The sequence below is a fragment of the Xiphias gladius genome, chromosome 16 (genome assembly GCF_016859285.1).
Source record: "Xiphias gladius isolate SHS-SW01 ecotype Sanya breed wild chromosome 16, ASM1685928v1, whole genome shotgun sequence".
In the NCBI taxonomy this organism is placed as follows: domain Eukaryota; kingdom Metazoa; phylum Chordata; class Actinopteri; order Istiophoriformes; family Xiphiidae; genus Xiphias; species Xiphias gladius.
The window spans coordinates 21,292,631-21,309,777 of record NC_053415.1 but is presented as its reverse complement, the minus strand read 5'-3'; the positions used below and the strand labels follow the sequence as shown (position 1 = coordinate 21,309,777).

Sequence of the window (17,147 nt, the reverse complement as noted above, 5' to 3'; positions counted from 1 at the left end):
GTTTCATATAAGATCCGGGACAACGATCAATAACCAGCCAAATAAGGATGAAATAAAGATTTTACAGATTATATACATGTTATAAAGTTTAACTAAGAGCCTTCAATCTTCAAACCATTCTCTCTCTACTTCACTGTTTCTGTAGTTACTGCTCTCTGACTTTAATATACATTTGGTGTTCTTGTGAGTATTTCCAGCAGCAGGACGGTGTCTGTGCAAATGAGTCATAATAAACTACAATGTGTGTGTGTTCATAGTAATGAAGGAACATGTCAGCCAGCACAACACTGTGGCTCTTTGGTGACTTTTTAATAGTTTTTGGACGACCACGGTGCCTTATGGCTGGCAAACATTTGCAAGATGGCTAGCTAAATTATCAACTGCCACTAGGTTTGAGAAGTTCCAATCTGATGCAGTTAAAAAATTTTGCCGATTTTAGTATCATAAAGGCTTTGATTGTTTCTCCAACCAGAAAAAAAAAGCCATCCAGACGTCCACACCAGACGTTTTCTAATCACCGACAAAGTTTGAGATGTGGGCAACAATTTGGAGATCCAGAACTAAGCTACACCCAGCTTATATTTAAGTTAAAATAAGGTTAAACGTAGCCTTTATTCTAAATCGAACGTTAAGTCTTTAGCTAAAATGATCCTTATCATAAAAAAGGCTATATATTGAGAAGCAGCTCAGTCTAAGGTCTAAACCAAAGTTTTCATACCAGTTTTAGTTTGCGTGTCAGATGTGAATGCCATTGGTATTACGGTATGCACTGTCTACATGTAAGTAAGTCAGGATATATGTGTGTGTGTGTGTGTGTGTGTGTGTGTGTGTGTGTGTGTGTGTGTGCGCGTGTATATACCTGCTGCAGGTCTGCCATGGAGTATAGGTGAATATGTTGTAGCAGGTACTCCCTGGGGAGGATCCTGTGAAAAGACACAAAAAGTTTGAATGCATCATTCTCAGAGAAACAAGTCATGCATTTGATGAGATGCTAATGAGATACACCAACCCAACCAAAAAAAACTGCTGGTGTGGCAGTTATTGCCAGTTAACTTTGATCACAGATAAGAGAAACACCATCACTATATTCAGTGTAGATTTTTTTTAAAATCCCATAATATATCAGCCTGCAACTCAACAAAATAATAACCATAATTCCCAGCTTCCTTTACCAACACAAAAAGGTCAAGGTCAAGGTAGAATTTATCATCTTTTACTGTCACTGTTTCCAGAGACAGTTAAGTGATCAACTAAAGTGTGATACTTCAGTGCTACAATGTAATTAATCAATAATAGAATAGAATAGACTTTACTGTCAGTCCAAGGCAGGAAATTTGTCTCTGGAAACAAACAGGTACAAAAGACAGTAAAGAACAGTAAACTGATTGGAAGATTATGGTCGTGCAATGAATGATAACTGATAATTGATAATGATAATTGAATGATAATTTAGCACAACTTCACTCATAAGAATGTGCAATGTTTTCATTATATAATAAATAAATATGCATTATAAATATATTGCAGATAGTTTAAGCACTTCTACTTTCTTTCCAGAAGTGCCTGTCAATTTTAGACATATGGTCTCTCGTGATGGACACATTTGGGTCCTGTACCATCACAAACACCACAGATATCCTTTAGACAACTCTGTCCAGGGGGCCTGAGATGGCCACCGGGTTCCCGTGTGCTGCCAGGGACATCAGTAAACAGCATCAGGCTTTTAATATTGTGACTAAGGTGCTGTCAAGTTTATTTTTTCTTTTAAAGTGAAACTGGCTCCTAACACACAGTGTGCAGACCAGTTTTTAAATAATAGGCTCAATCCTGCAAACATATAAATATGGCACAATGATCACACACTGTAGTTAAATATGAGCATTACACTGATTCATTGTTTAATCACCAGCCTCGCAGTCCACTGTGCTAAACAATGTAATAATCTTAATCTAGAGTCAGTAGCTTTCCCTCCTCTAACGTTAGGCGACAAAACACAGACAGGAGAGTTCCGGTGAAGTGTGTGTGCGTGTGTGTGTGTGTGTGTGTGCGTGAAGCCTCCTCTCAGACCACTAAGATGGATGGCACCACGGTAAATCCTGTCTAAGCTGTGATGAGTGTCACCAAAACACAAGTATGTGTGTGTATTCATGTGCATATGCGTATGTGATCCAGACACCTCATGGTGATAAGCACCACTGATAAGAAGTCTGTTTGGCACGTTACCAATGGTTACCACATCAGCATTCATAAGACAACACACACTCGGGTCCAACAATCAAGCACATACACACAGACTCCTTCTTGATTGTGTAGTCGGTAACCTAGATGAACACACCCTTAAAGTCTGTGCTGCACCCGATAAAAAGAACTTTGGGAACTAACACATTTTAGGATTAGATTACAGACAGAAGACGCACAGTCCATGCATGCATGCAGACACACACACACACACACACACACACACACACACACACACACACACACACACACACACACACACACACACACACACACACACACATGACGACAACGGACAATATTTGTGTAAGACCTGATTATTTAACTCCATATTTTATTTCACTATCATCAATGTTCTTTCCACTTCAGAAGACACACCTTTCATTAAAATTTTGTTATCACTCAGAGATTATGATCGTTTACTAAAGGAGGATTTGGCCTGATTAAGTGTGTGTGCGTACCACCAGATGTAGGAAGTCCTGTGTGTACAGGGGATGGACAGACTAACACATTACAATCTAATGTAACTCAAAACAATATCTGTGCAGCAAATCTTATCTTTGTCAAGCTTATAACGTTGAATTTGTGTTGACACAACCTTTTGGGAGCTGCATGTTTTGGGTGTTAATGTTTTAATGACTTATTAACCCTCGCTTACGTACACCAAGTGGATAAGGGCCACATTTTCGAACCAGAAAGTACTGCAGTACTCTTCAATACAAGAAACACTTACAGTTTGGGGGATATACTATTACTTTTGCTACCACTATTAATATTACTATTACTAGTAGCCACTAATTCCTATAACTTCACTTTCTTGTTCTTTTACCACTAATACTCCTACTCCTACTAGAGTACACCCTAAGACTTGGAGGACGTAAAACCTCTACACACCACCATAACCTTTCAAGTACTCCGCAACATACTCAGACGCACTAACCACCACAAAGAATCGCCTAGAAACCATCTAGCAATGCCACAGAGAGCGCTAGTTATGTTTTCAGAATGATCGTTTGACTTACATTTCATTTAATTAATTGCCAAACCGAGGCATCTTCACACACCATTATACGACAAAGAAGCCAAAAATAGGATACAGTACGTCCTCAGATACATGAATGAGATACATACACACCTTAATACCAATACAGTTCCTCCAAAAAGCAAGAACAATGCCCCTGAGTTCATGAAATACAAGGAAAATAAGGAAACAGTCGTTCTAAAAAGCAAATAACACCCTAACATCCACATGAAATCATCTGGCAATGATAGCATGATAGCATGTACGTAGCCATCAAGTGCATATTTGCGATCCCTTTTACAGAGTTAGAGTCAGCTAGAAACATTAAGAAGTCAGCCGGAGACCATGTTTCAACGATCTCATGTAGCTAACATTAGCTTTATTAGCTTTGCTCAATAGAGCTGATTAAAATCTGCCAGCTGTGGTTGTCATTTCAAGCTGCTTTTGGCTGCTTCTGTCTGAAATCAAGAACCCACTGTTTTGAAAACTACTACAAATTTGGAGCGGTAAATCTGCCACTGTTATCACTGTAAACAATATGTACCATGCTAGAACGTAAATTTGACACGTGTGGCAACGGGGGCTTTGCAAAAGGTCTATTCATTTGTTCTGGCATGAACACAAAAAAGGGTGTTCATAAGCCAGCAACCAACACTCCTTGTTGTATGTGCCAAGCATATAAAATTCTTGTTCTTACGCCTATTAAAGACACATTCCCCTCCGTGTTACACAGCAACCAATCTCCAGTCGTAAAGATAAGAATATCGCCCTCCTGATAGTTACCTGTTAGGTTTATTTACTGAGAGCAATTCACACATTCGCTGAACTTTGTCAAAACATAATAGGAAACAGCTTTTGGTCTTCGCACCATGTCAAAGATTCCTCTGCAACATGTTATCAAAGATGTAAACCTCCGATAGTGTTTGAGAAATGCACAGGGACATAAACGCAATGCTCTCCAATTTACAGCCTTTAGTGCCTCATGTGGTTGTGTGTGCGATTGTGTGTCCATGGCTCTCAGCGTGTGTGCAACAGGCACCTCTCTTCAGATTCCCCCTGAAGTAGACTGATGACTAGGGGAAGGTTTTAGCGCCATGGCCCTCATCAATCCTGCAGTGTTTGGAAGTGGCGGGGCACTAGCCGGCACTAGCTAATGGGACAGAAGTAAACACAGAACGCCACAATGCTGCTCTGCTTTGCTTTGCAACAGGAGACTACCAATATGGGGGTTTTTTTTGTTTTACGGCTGATAAAAGTACAAGCGGTTTCGGTTAGAAACTACTAGGCAAGCCTGAGAAAAGACATCTTAATAGTGGGACATTAACACTGTTCATGAAGACCATCAGACTTTACTGTTAAAGCACCTCAGGTTGATATTCATGAACAGTCCGTGTGTGCAATTCTGCTTATGTACATTTTCCAAATATAAAAACACAGCTCAGAGAAAGTGAAATATTACCAAGCAAGCATTGAGCTTCTACATTTTCCTTTATTATTCGTTCATTACCGTTGTTGTCCTCAACAGTAAGCTTTACATTGTCATTTCACTGAAAGATTTTTTTTTAGCGTTTTTTTGTAGCCATCTTCTAAGTGTCTACTGTTAAATAACTGACTGTGGTGAGTGATAGGAAACATGGGTCTGAATCATACCACAGATATATTTGCCTTGTACTGCATACGGCACAGCAAACACTTCATTAATGTCTTTTTTTTTCCTAAGGTAGTTAGTCTAACACTAGCATGGCTAGCATCTGACATCTGTAGTCCTTGACGTTTTGTCCTTTGTCTGTAATGTATACTTTCCTTGTCAAATTAATGAAATAACAACATTTTAATTTGTCATAACGGTGAAGTATATTAAAAATACATTTAAAGCAGAAAAGACAGAAAAATAGTATGATGCAGAATAAAGAATCAGACTTACACCTAATAGCAAAATTGTCATCATAGGCTTGGGCAATTTTATCTAGCTGAAAATGAAAAATCAAATATAATAATATAATATAATAACAAATTACAGAGAGAGATCTCTGTCTTTGAGATTCCTGCTGCCGCCCAAATACGTTGTGGTGCTAGCATTCAAAAAATACATTTAAAGAAATTCAACAGAATTTTTTTCTTGTCAGAAACAATGTCCTTATTGCTGTGGAGAAAATATGGTTTCCATGACAGAATATTAATTAGATTCCGTTCTGTATGCTGAGGTGGAGGATTCTCCTTTAGACACGGCCGATCAGATCAGAGTGTATTAGCGACCTGGACCGGGGCAAGGAGCATCCATCAGCCCACAGACAAGGCTTTCAGTGTGGGACTCCACTCAGATAAACATGAACATATATACACATAGGCACACATCTTTTATGTGTGCAGAAACATGCAGATAAAAGTTATGGCAGTATACACACATGCACTCAGACATACACACATAAACACACACACACACACACACACACACACACACACACACACATCATACGAGGAGATCTTAACAGTCTGTATAATCGAGTGTCTGGTCATCAACAGAGGAATATAACAAATATTTAAGTTCATCCGTCAGTGTGACTGATGACACAGGCTGTTAATGTTAAACATAAAAATAATAGCTGATGTCTCCTGTGCAAAGAAAATAACTTTAAATTGCTGGATATGTTCGTGTTTACTGCCAGTGGTGCCCCAAAGCTCATTATTTTATATGTGTTTTTTTTTCTTTAAAGGTTCAGCCCCCCAAAAAAAAAAAACAAAAGGAGGAAAAAAGGTTTTTTTTAAGTTACCTCTAGTATTATTGTATCTAACCATGCAGATATCTAACCATGCCATTATTCAAAACATGTTGAGGTCATTTTAAGGTATTAATGTAGTCTTATTTGACTACATTTTTCCGTTTAGGGAGCCCCTACACAAATGTGAACAATACTACTGTACAAATGGCACAGGGAGGATTATTAAAGCAGTCATTTTGTCCCTTTTATAATGATCTGCTGACCTGCCTAAAACACACAGTTCAGAAGCTACAGTGAAGCAGTTATATGTAGAACTACACAACAGGACCACATTGCCACTATTTTAGTTACCTGTTTTAAGATTTTACCAATCACATTTAAAGCTCATGCAATATTTTTCTGAACATTTGCTTCCCTACAACCCTGTGTGCAGGTGACCGCAGCTAAAGTTAGGAGTGAAGCTCCGGATGGCAGAATGAGTATCTCTTCCTAAGATACTTTTCAATGTAAAGGTCTTAATACTGCTCAAATTTGTCTACTCCTATATGTTATAGTGGACTTATACATGTATGTGTCATTATCGGTATTTAACCTCATTACGGTTGCGATTTCACTAATTTCTTATTATTGATTTCTGATAATATTGTGTTCAGTTGAACTTTTGTGTTCTGTGTTTTGGCCCTCTAAAATCAGTGGTTCCTTACCTGGGGGTTGGGACCCCTCGTAGGGTTGCAAGATAAATCTGAATGATTGTGAGATAGGAAAGCAGTAAAAAATATTTATACCTACTAAACGATTTTAAACATTTAAAGCTAATTTCTTAAACTTTAAGGGAAAAAAAGGTTGAATGGTTTGCAAGTAGACACTGCTTCACCTATAGGTCAAAAAAGGTTGGGAACTAGCGTTCAAAATTACAAAGTACTTTGTTACGGTCTTTTGAAAAGTGATGCAAAAATTCACCAACCCACCACAACTGACTTTACAGCCAACCTACCGTCGTCGGAGGTCCTCGGCAACAGTTGCTCGGCAGCTGAACAGGTAGGCCCGCAGCGACTGTAGCTGCTGACGGAGACGTAGCACAGTGCTGAGAGGCTCACAGTGCTCATACAGACAAGGGTTGAGCTGCTGGACGTCGAGCAGAGGCTCCTCATACACAAACTCCAGGAATTCTTTGGCCTGTTTAGACACCTGGAGGAGCACATCAGAGTCGACATCACACATCAGGATCACTGCACCACGGACAACAGATACATTAGAGATAATACCGGACAAGTTGTATGTTCCATTGTAATGGAAGATGCAGGGAGCAAGAACCCACAAGAGCCTCTGGTTTTTGTGTGGATTAAACAAGCGAAATATAATGTGTTAATTTGGGAGCTTTAAAGGTGCTGGTAGGCGGATTTTCTTTACAATTGGAAAGAGCCAGCCTAGCAGTTTACCCCTGTTTCCAGTATTTAAGCTAAGCTAAGCTAATGTATCCTGGCTGTAGCTTCATATTGTGATTATTATTCTGAGAGTTGTATCAATCTTCTTATCTAACTCTCGGCAAGAGGGTGAATGAGTAATAATTTCCCAAAATGTCAAACTATTTCTTCTCATCTGCAGCGATCTACAACTTTCTGAAATAATCTCACATCACTGGCAATTTTATTTGAACTGCTAAAAATATTTCACATTTATTTAAAAATTTTATTTGAAGAAAATAGAACTCTAGACTGTAAAGTGGGATCTAGATGGACTAGAATTTGTTAAAAGGGACAATCTTGAAGACCACCTGAAATGAGGGCTTGAATATCCTGGAAAACTGTCACTTGCTGGAAAACAGTCGATCTCTAATGGCGATCTCATGCTAATTTGCAATGTAATACTTTCAAGACACTGCTAGACCCTGCTGACCCTCCAGTCGCTCAGAATAAGAAACTGCATACTTTCAAAGCCGGTGCAGTAAGTATCTTGGGATAATGGGTATTTTCATATAGTTGTGTGTGTGTGTGCTTTGCCACCTTGTGCTTGCTGGTGTCCCAGTTGTGCAGAAGGCGAGCTGGGATGAGGAAGGAGTTGTCCTGATGGCAGCTCTGGCAGTAGTACCAGCCACTGTAGTAGCAGACCTTTGCCTTTCCTCTGGACAGACCAACTGGACGCTGACAACCTGAGGAGAAACTCATTGGGTAAGTGTGTGTTTGTGTGTGTGTGTGCTCTTACATCTTATCTTTGAGACATCTCGTGTCTGTCAAAAGTCTCTGTCAATGAGGAAACCAATTAAACCAACAATCTTCCATTTTAATGTGAAACGAGTACATATTATCTCAGGCTTAGATACACTGCACATAATCAAATGATGGCTTCCAGAAAGAGATCCATATATGGAGCTTTTTATGTCCATCAACTGACTAATTAGCCCTAAAGTGTTGCACAAATCAGCTTTTGGTGTCAACAGTCTGCTGGAGCAGGCAGGGAAGCGCCGTGATCAGGAGAACACAAAGGTTGCGGAGCAAATAACGTGTGTTAATATGTGTCAGTTTATTGCCCCTCACTAAATACCACACAAATCCAGCCAAATAGACCGGTACATAATAAACAACACAGTCAAAGTTAAAAGGAACTCTGACCCCAATAATGTAATAATGTTGTTTCAGGACCCACAGAGACTGGACAAAAAACAGTGACGACCGATTTTATCACATTGATTAAGGAATTGCAGAGAAATTCTTAGATGGAGGTGTTTATTCCTATCAAGGGTATAATTTCCAACCTACTTTCAAGTTTTACAGTTGGGATAGAAAAAAAGCACATCCGTAAACTCCACATTCACCAAAAGTGAGTGACACTGCAATGGTCTTCGTGAACAGCAGTAGGCTCAGAACGTCACTTATTTGGTTTTTTCTTAGTATTAATTAAGGGTTTTTGTGTTGGGAATTTTCTGTGCGCTCTATTTACTGTTATAGAAAAACTTCATTGCGTTACTCTAAGGAGTCTTCTCTTGTTGCTCAGCTTTAAAAATGCAGATTACAGACACTCTCGTCTAATATGCTTCTGGCATTTACCATATGCTCACATCGAAAGAGCTTCATAAGCAGATGCAGTAAAGTCTTTGGATTTTAGCCTACAGTTTTACCTCTCTGGCAGAGTCCAGGCGACCTTTAACAATCTGCTTGGTTGAGCTTGTTGAAGGCTGTGCACTGAAAATCCACACAAATGAACTTTCACCTTTTCTATCAAATGTTTATTGAAGTTTTATTCTGATTTACTGGGGACAATGTGAAATTATAAAATGATAGACAATCTGATGAAGACACACTAAGGGAGAAATAAGAGCTATACAAGTACAGTAAAATGCTTTAGTGTGCTTCAGGGAAACACTTGTTGGACGGTTAAATAGCGTCTGACACCTTTCCGACCTTGCAACTGGAGGAGCTGCATCTGACTTTTTCTGCAACTTTCCAAGCCAACAATTATTAATTCACAACCAGGTGATTGCCCAGGTGTGTGATGGGGGGGGTGAGAAAGTAAGCTGGGTTTGAACTTCTCTCTCAAGCTGTTTTTTTTCACTTGTTAGACACACTGCTGTGGACAAACAAGTCCAAAACTATGACTGTCTTTCAGAAGACACTGACTGAAACCCTTCCCCACTATCACCATATCTCAACAACTATTGCATCTTGCATCTCTTTATGACAGCTGGCTTTTCACCCCGCCTTTGCGTTTGGCCTTTAGGAACAGCTATAAACACTTTTGTCACTCAGTCACCAATTTTAGCTACCAAAGACATCTGCTCACTTAAACTATATTTAAGTCTTAAAGTCTTTGCATGCTGTATTTTCGTGGTTAAAAGTTCTGGTTACTGTACATGATCCATCTTTATATCTCAGATCTCTTTTCACAAAAACGAAAGGTGGTGTTCTTGAGGAGTTAGAGCGTTAATGATATTATGATAGACTGCAATGAGCAATTTCACAATGAGCAATTTCACCATGATGCTTCATTTGCTGGAGATGCACAAAATAGCTCTCAAACCCCTAAAACCCTGCGTACATCCTTCAGTACAATGACTGAAATATTTCGGATGGTGGCCAGTTCATATTTAATGCATCCTCTAGTACTGATACCCAAGTCTACCAAAATTTACCTGCCAAATTCATTTGAAGTAATCCCTTAGATAACATAGTCTTGGTTCTTCCAGTAGTCACAACAACAGACTTCAAGACTGAAGTGTTTTGTAGAACTAAAAGACCAACAGATCCTCTGCTCTATTCAGCCTGATCGCTGCCCCACTGTCTGCTTTGTCTGCAGACTCTTTAAAGTCCATTTATCACCCAAACACCCGGGCCTAGTCTATGATCTTTCTCACACACACACAAACAGTTGAATGCCACAGCACTGTGACAGGTGTCCCTTATCCACGCAATCTGGGAGGACATGGGGCCTGGAGGAAAACAGCAAGTGAAGAGAGGCAGAGAAGAAAAGAAACGGGAGATTTTTATCTAGGTTTTCAAAAACAGAGGCATGGTGAGCTACAGAAAACAGAAAAGAAGAACGACAGAATGAGAGAAGTGTGTCATCCTGTTTGTCAGTGGTGGTTCAACACAAGAAACAACACAGACTGAAAAAGGGGAAATAGAAAAAAAAGGCAGAATGAGTTAAGAGACTATCAAGGGAGAGAAAGAATTGAATGAAAGAAAAGAAGCGTGAGATCAAACAAATACAGATAAAGGTAGACAATAAAGAGAAGTTAACCCAGCCACTTTTCTTTTATAGACAAGAATCTGACGTCTGAAAACGACAATGGTCTAATCACCACTGATAGCTGGATTCCTGCTTAAAGAAAAAAACTCATGTTTGTCAGCCACACATAGACTGAATGATGGACTGAACTACAGTTTTAAATAACAATAATTTAAATGATCAATTAGTCTGTTGATTTATTTTTTAAATTACTGATTAATCATTTGGTATATAAAATGTCAGGCTAAATGAAAAATGGTGATTTCCTTAAATTTTTAGAAAATGTGTACAATCAGTAGTTCAAAACCACAACGACAAATACAGATTATTACAATTTTGCTCTTACTTTAGTTGTTTGGGCCATTGAATTTATTTTGTATGAGAGTATAGTGCTCATTGATGCAGATCCCGACCAATACATCTCCAGGGTCAATATACAGTATATTGGCTGAGCTTATCACATATGAATCAGTATTGTTTTTAATGTCAGTCAATAATTAAAAAGACACTGTTGTTCAGAAATGCACAGACATGTTTGAAGTAATTTTTAAAAAAAAAAAAAGGTTGTCACTTCAGTGTCTACATTACATAATTTACCCACCACAGAAAACTGCTGCCTGAGAGACCGCTACGGTGTCCAGGGTAAGGGTCGTGAGAGACATATAGAGTCAGCCAAAGAAATCTGCAGGCTCCTTCTTGGTAGCCTTCCTAACAAAGGCTAACATTAATTACAGTGCAGAAGGTGAACAGCACTGGTGCTAACTCAGTCAGGGGGGGGTGCTGAACCATGTCAGTCACATGACCCTCATCTTGCCCATCATACTGGTCCTCCGAGCATCTTGCAAAGCTATGCTTCTGTACAGGCTCTGCTTATTTTTCCTTTGCCAAGAACAGGGTTGTCTGGAGCAATGTGAGTCCACATCCAGACCCCCTCCATATGTGGTCTGGCTGTTCATATTCTGACTTCAACGCTTTCTGCCATTTTCACTGTATCCTAAAAACTTAATTGAAGACCTGTATGGTAAAAACGGCCGTAATCTAAGAACTGTCAAGAACCATTTTCACCACTTTCCAAAGTTTAAACAATGGATGTGTGTTTTTCCTTTGGTTGAAACTAGTGCTTGTGGATGAGATAGAAAGAACGACAACAACAGAGTCTTATCTTATTGAGGAAGCCGTGATTGAACACATATGTGTAACTCCGATCTAGGTACGCTAATTACAGCAGTGAGCTCATGCTGTTGTTGGGGTGGATGCTCTTTCAACAAACCACAGTCAGCTGGTTGGGAGCCAGCAGGCAGAGGGGAAGGTCAACAGTCAGAGAAACACTGTGTCACTTCGAGGAAACAGCTGACCGCCAGGCCGGCTTTCAGGCCAACTGGGCCCCAGTTTGGTCTGCTGCTGTTGGGACCAAGTGAACAAAGACACATACGTACGTTGCCTGAAAACACTCGCAAACTAAATAACAACCTTTAACCTTAACCTCAAATTCTATATCATGAGGACAAGAAGAGAACACACCCACACACACACACGATGGCAAAAGTACTTCTACCACAGCTGAGGCAGTCTATAATGTGCTCTGCACAGTAAAACAAGCAGTTAAGTCTGAACAGATGATGTGGGACTATGGAAGAAGAAATTACACCAAGCATATAAATCTGATGCTGACCTGATCCTGACCAAAACCTCAACAAGCAGCAAAACAACCTCAAAACAGACAGCACTCTGCAGCAATTCTCACCAGTGAGCAGAGAGAAAATCCATGTGGACCAAACCAACAAAGACAGATTGTGATGTTTCTGTTGTATAAATAAAAAAAATTAAAAAAAAAAGATACAGCATGTATGTGTTCCCAAACATAAAGAACACTGTATGCTATGCTTTATTAAGCTGATTGAGTGACTGTAATAAATTAAGTATATACTGTGAGAAATGACATATAAAAAGCATATATAAGTTAATAACTCTATGTAAATAAAGTATATAGTATAAAATATACACTGTCCACTTAATAAGGTACAGTCTAATACAATCCTATGTAACAGTTCAGCCATTAAGTGTACTTTTATGATGCCATTATCGTCGGGGTTTTTTTTGACACTATCGTATTGGTGTTAATTAAACTGTATGTTTATCAGTGTGTTCATAGTGGTGTTGGTGTACTGGATGGCATTATTTTCGGAGGTGTTTCTAATATTCAACGCCAATGTTAACAATATCAATGTTAACAATGTTAACACCGACAGAAAAAAAACAACATTAGTACCTAATGAAGTATCGTTAAAATTTTAAATGATGCAAAATTGTACCATCTTACAAAAATTGTATTCTTTTAAAGTTGAAGTGTAGGGTATTTGATCTTATGTATAATTTAAAACAAACACGGCCCCAAAGTACAACCTCAATACATCAAAAGTAGGTACAACAGTGACCACTGCAACAGAAGTCAGTTTACCTGTGATCTCCAACAAATTTCATCACATCTGTGATTTCCAATTGAGGTTAACTGCATGCTAACTGCACAGCTTTCTCAATTTTGGCCTGGGTTGTGTGTAATGCAACATGGCTCCACATGGTAAGGAGCTGCCTGAATCGGTAAGAAACCAGATTGTGAAATTTCACAAAAATGGGAGAGGGCACAAGAGCATTAGCAGTCTACTGAACATAAGCAGTGGTTAGGAGGTACAGGAAGAGCCACACTACCAATGGCAGAAAGCGCAGAGGCCGTCCTCGAAAAACGATGCCACGCACAAATTGCTATTAACTCAACCTTGTATTGAAAAAAAAAAAAAAAAAAACGACTAGGTGATTCTAAATTGACACAAGGATTATCTGAGGAAACTGCCGTTTCAGGAACTGATCAGACAGTGTGAAGGACATTGCATGAAGTCAACCTCTACGGACGGCGTCCAAGAAGAAAAACCACTGCTCACAAAACGGCACAAAACTGCAAGATTAAACTTTGCCAAAGAACATGAAAAGAGGCCCGATGAATACTGGCAGCACATTCTTTGGTCAGATGAAACCAAAATAAATTTGTTTGGATCGGATGGGGTCCAGCATGTTTGGTGTGGACCTGGCCAGGACCACCACAGTGACTGCATAGTGCCAACCGTGAAACATGGAGGAGGGAATGTGCTGATATGGGGCTGCATGAGTATGAAAAGTGTGAGTGAGATGACATTTATAGATCGCACTACGAATGCAAGTTTGTATGCACAAATACTGAATGAAAAGATGATTCCCAGTCTCAAGAGGTTTGGTAGGAGAGAAATTCTGAAAAAAAATTAAAATGTGACAACGATGACCTGTCCCCTGACTTGAATCCAACAAAACAACTTTGGTGTTGCAGGTGGTTCTATAATTTGGACCCTTTGTTATAGTGTAATTAGTCAAACATTTCTGTTTTCTAAATTAACTGGCTACAATCCTCTTGGGATCTTTCTAAAATTAAATGGAAAGGATCTGTAATCACTTCTTATTTGAGCAATAATGACCAGGGGGTGTACTCAGTTTTGTAATATCCTGTACAGTATATTACAGTCTCGAGTTAGTTGATAAAATGTACAAGTAAAAAAGTTAATGAAGTACAATAAAGTTATCAGTCAGTTGTAGTAAGTACGTATGTATATAAATCATATATATAACTAAGTACGTAAGTATATCAAGTATATCAAGTATACAAAGTATATAAAAGTACGTGAGAATTCACATTTTCTCAGATTTTCATTCTTGATTGGGAGGAAATACCACTGAAAAGACTTTCCAACCCTCGTGGGACAAGTTAGTCAGCAATTCCTTTTATCAGATTGAAGCAGGATTGATTGCAGGTTTTCTGCATCACATTGTTGTGCTCAGTATATTTTAACAAGGACTAACAAAAGAAGTTATAGACAACAGTTAGAACACCTCCTGCAGGGAATGAGATTCGTTTTTTTAACTTCTACACAGCATTTATACTTTATGTACTCTACGAGCTATTCATATCTGTCTGAGGTTTGATACTTTATGATATAATTTGAAAATTTTAAATTTTTAATCTGATAGTATTTTCTCTTCAAAGCTAGAAAGAGTTCAAAGAAAGTCACTGTGTGTTTTCTGTCACTGAACGGTGGAGGCCCTGACCAGACTGTCGATAACAACACTTTCAATGTTAAACCAGTGTTGTTAGAAAGGGAAATAAATCAACAAATAATTTACAACAAGAATCTCTAGCTACAAAAACTGGTAGCTGTTGTAAGTCTGCCTGCAGGTGGGCATGTGTTTAAAATACACATCTAGACAACTGCTGCAGTTACTTTCCTTTCCTGTGGGTGGTGCAGATTGGTAGGTGGAGAATTGGACTGACACTGAGCAAACTGCTCCCGCTTTAGGAAAATTCTACAGCCGCCAAAATGTGAACATATGAGTGTGTAAAAGGCCAGTTCACATCTAAAAACACCAAAAAAAAATTCTTTAAAAAAATATACTGGTAAAAATTTGAGGACAATGAATAAAGATTATTTGCTGCATAATGATCAATCAAGCTATTAGTTGTTCAAAGGTTAATTATTTGAAAACACTTCAAATATTTTATTTATGGCTCCTAAGATAAGCAAGACGAAACCTTAGCCTTGGGAGATTTGGGAGATTTTGAGAGATTTTATAGACTAAAAAATTAGTTGATAATTAGAGAAAATAATCAAACTGCATCCCAAGAGAATGTAGAGTTAAACAACACAAACAAGAGGCCACAATAATAGTTTGTATAAGTAGCTACCAAGTCGGCCACCACACCTGCTTACTGTACTGAACTCAAAGTTAAGCATGTAATAGTGGTTCAGACCATAGACTTACATTTGGAAACTGATGATATCACATCCCCTGTACAGGCTGGTCAGGTGACCCTGTCCAGTCACTATCCAGCACTGCCTCGGACACGTTGTACCAAATACAAACAATTTTCTCAATTTTAAGTGTTTACTACTTTTTTTTTTCCCATTTTCAACCAATACGCAACTACTACAACCGTAATGAATGCTATTTTCTTATTTTTCAGAGCATCTATTAGTACTTTCTGCTATGAATTACTTCCTCCATTACCAGCATAGAGTAACAACTGCTTTCTCTACTCGTCTCTGATCTTTTATGGGTCTTTCTGGGACGAAGAGAAAGGGGGACAGAGAGAAAGATGAATGGGAATTCAAACGTAGCTCAAAGGTCTACCGATTGTACTGTGGCTCTCTGTAGTGAGAGAGGGTCACTTTGACCTCCCCGGGGTGAGTGTGTGGTGGAGAGAGAGAGGGAGAGAGACATAGAGGAACAGAAAGAGAGAGAGAGAGATGACATCAGGGCAGAAAGGGGCTCACGCTTTCATCTGCCCGCCGCTGGTTCAAACCACCACACCTCTGAGAGGACACTGGTGTGTGTGTGTGTGTGTGTGTGTGTGTGTGTGTGTGTGTGTGTGTGTGTGTGTGTGTGTGTGTGTGTGTGTGTGTGTGTGTGTGTGTGAGAGTTATGTACATGTGTGTGAATTAAAACTGAAAAGACATACAAGGCCTGAGCTTTGATGTATTTCATTCACACCAACCAAACACTTGAATGAAAATATGCACAAATTGTGTGTTTCTGTGTGTGTGTGTGTGTGTGTGTGTGTGTGCAAGAGAGAGAGAGAGTTGGAGAGAGAGAAACTGTATATCTTTTGATGTGAGCCATCCCTCTTACTTCCCTGATCCTCTCATATCTACTGATTCCCACTTTACCCAAAACGCCCCCCCACACACCCACACACAACCAAAGATTCAGATGGTCTGTCGGGGGCCTGAGAATGTGCACCAGTGCATTGACAGGGGTCACTAAACCTGAGGATACACTCCACTCTCACACTCAATGTGTGTGTGTGTGTGTGTGTGTGTGTGTGTGTGTGTGTGTGTGTGTGTGTGTGTGTGTGTGTGTGTGTGTGTGTGTGTGTGTGTGAGGGGGTGAGGGGGGGTCAAAAACTCACAAAACGAACACAAACTGTCCACTCCTTCATAAGGAATCAAAAACGCCAGCAATTCGCTGTATAAATTTTTTTATATTTTTATTTAATTTTAAATAAAAAATAACCAATGTGATATGATGTATATATGTATGCAAAGGGCAGCAAAGGGCAGACTTGAAACAAGTTCAAACAGAAATCAGTTGAAACCAAAGTAGCATACTGTGTATTGCAGTCGCCACCATCAAGAGATCCTGTTTAGATTAGTGGCTTCATATATGAATAATTCCGATATGCACTCAGGTTAATAACAGAAAATGAATGCTTTTGAGGCCTACAGGGTTTTGATGGCCAATGCACAGTAGCATGAAAAAGTCTGAGCACCCCTGGTCAAAATTTCTGTTACTGTGAATAGTTAAGTGAGCAGAAAATGAACTGATCTCCAAAAGGCATAAAGTTTCAGATGACATATTCCTATAATATT

The 17,147-nt window shown here is 39.2% G+C and overlaps 1 protein-coding gene across 3 annotated transcripts in view; it reads right to left on the bottom strand.

Moving 5' to 3' along the window:
- Window positions 1-17,147, bottom strand: part of plekhm3 (pleckstrin homology domain containing, family M, member 3) — a 54,162-nt gene that overhangs the window by 20,131 nt on the left and 16,884 nt on the right. For all 3 annotated transcript variants that reach the window (XM_040148226.1, XM_040148227.1, XM_040148228.1), the window contains exons 4-6: window positions 7,983-8,128; window positions 6,974-7,167; window positions 860-923 (exon numbers count right to left, since the gene is read on the bottom strand). In XM_040148226.1, the coding sequence (XP_040004160.1) occupies window positions 860-923; window positions 6,974-7,167; window positions 7,983-8,128 (404 nt within the window). The remainder of the gene's footprint in view (window positions 1-859; window positions 924-6,973; window positions 7,168-7,982; window positions 8,129-17,147) is intronic.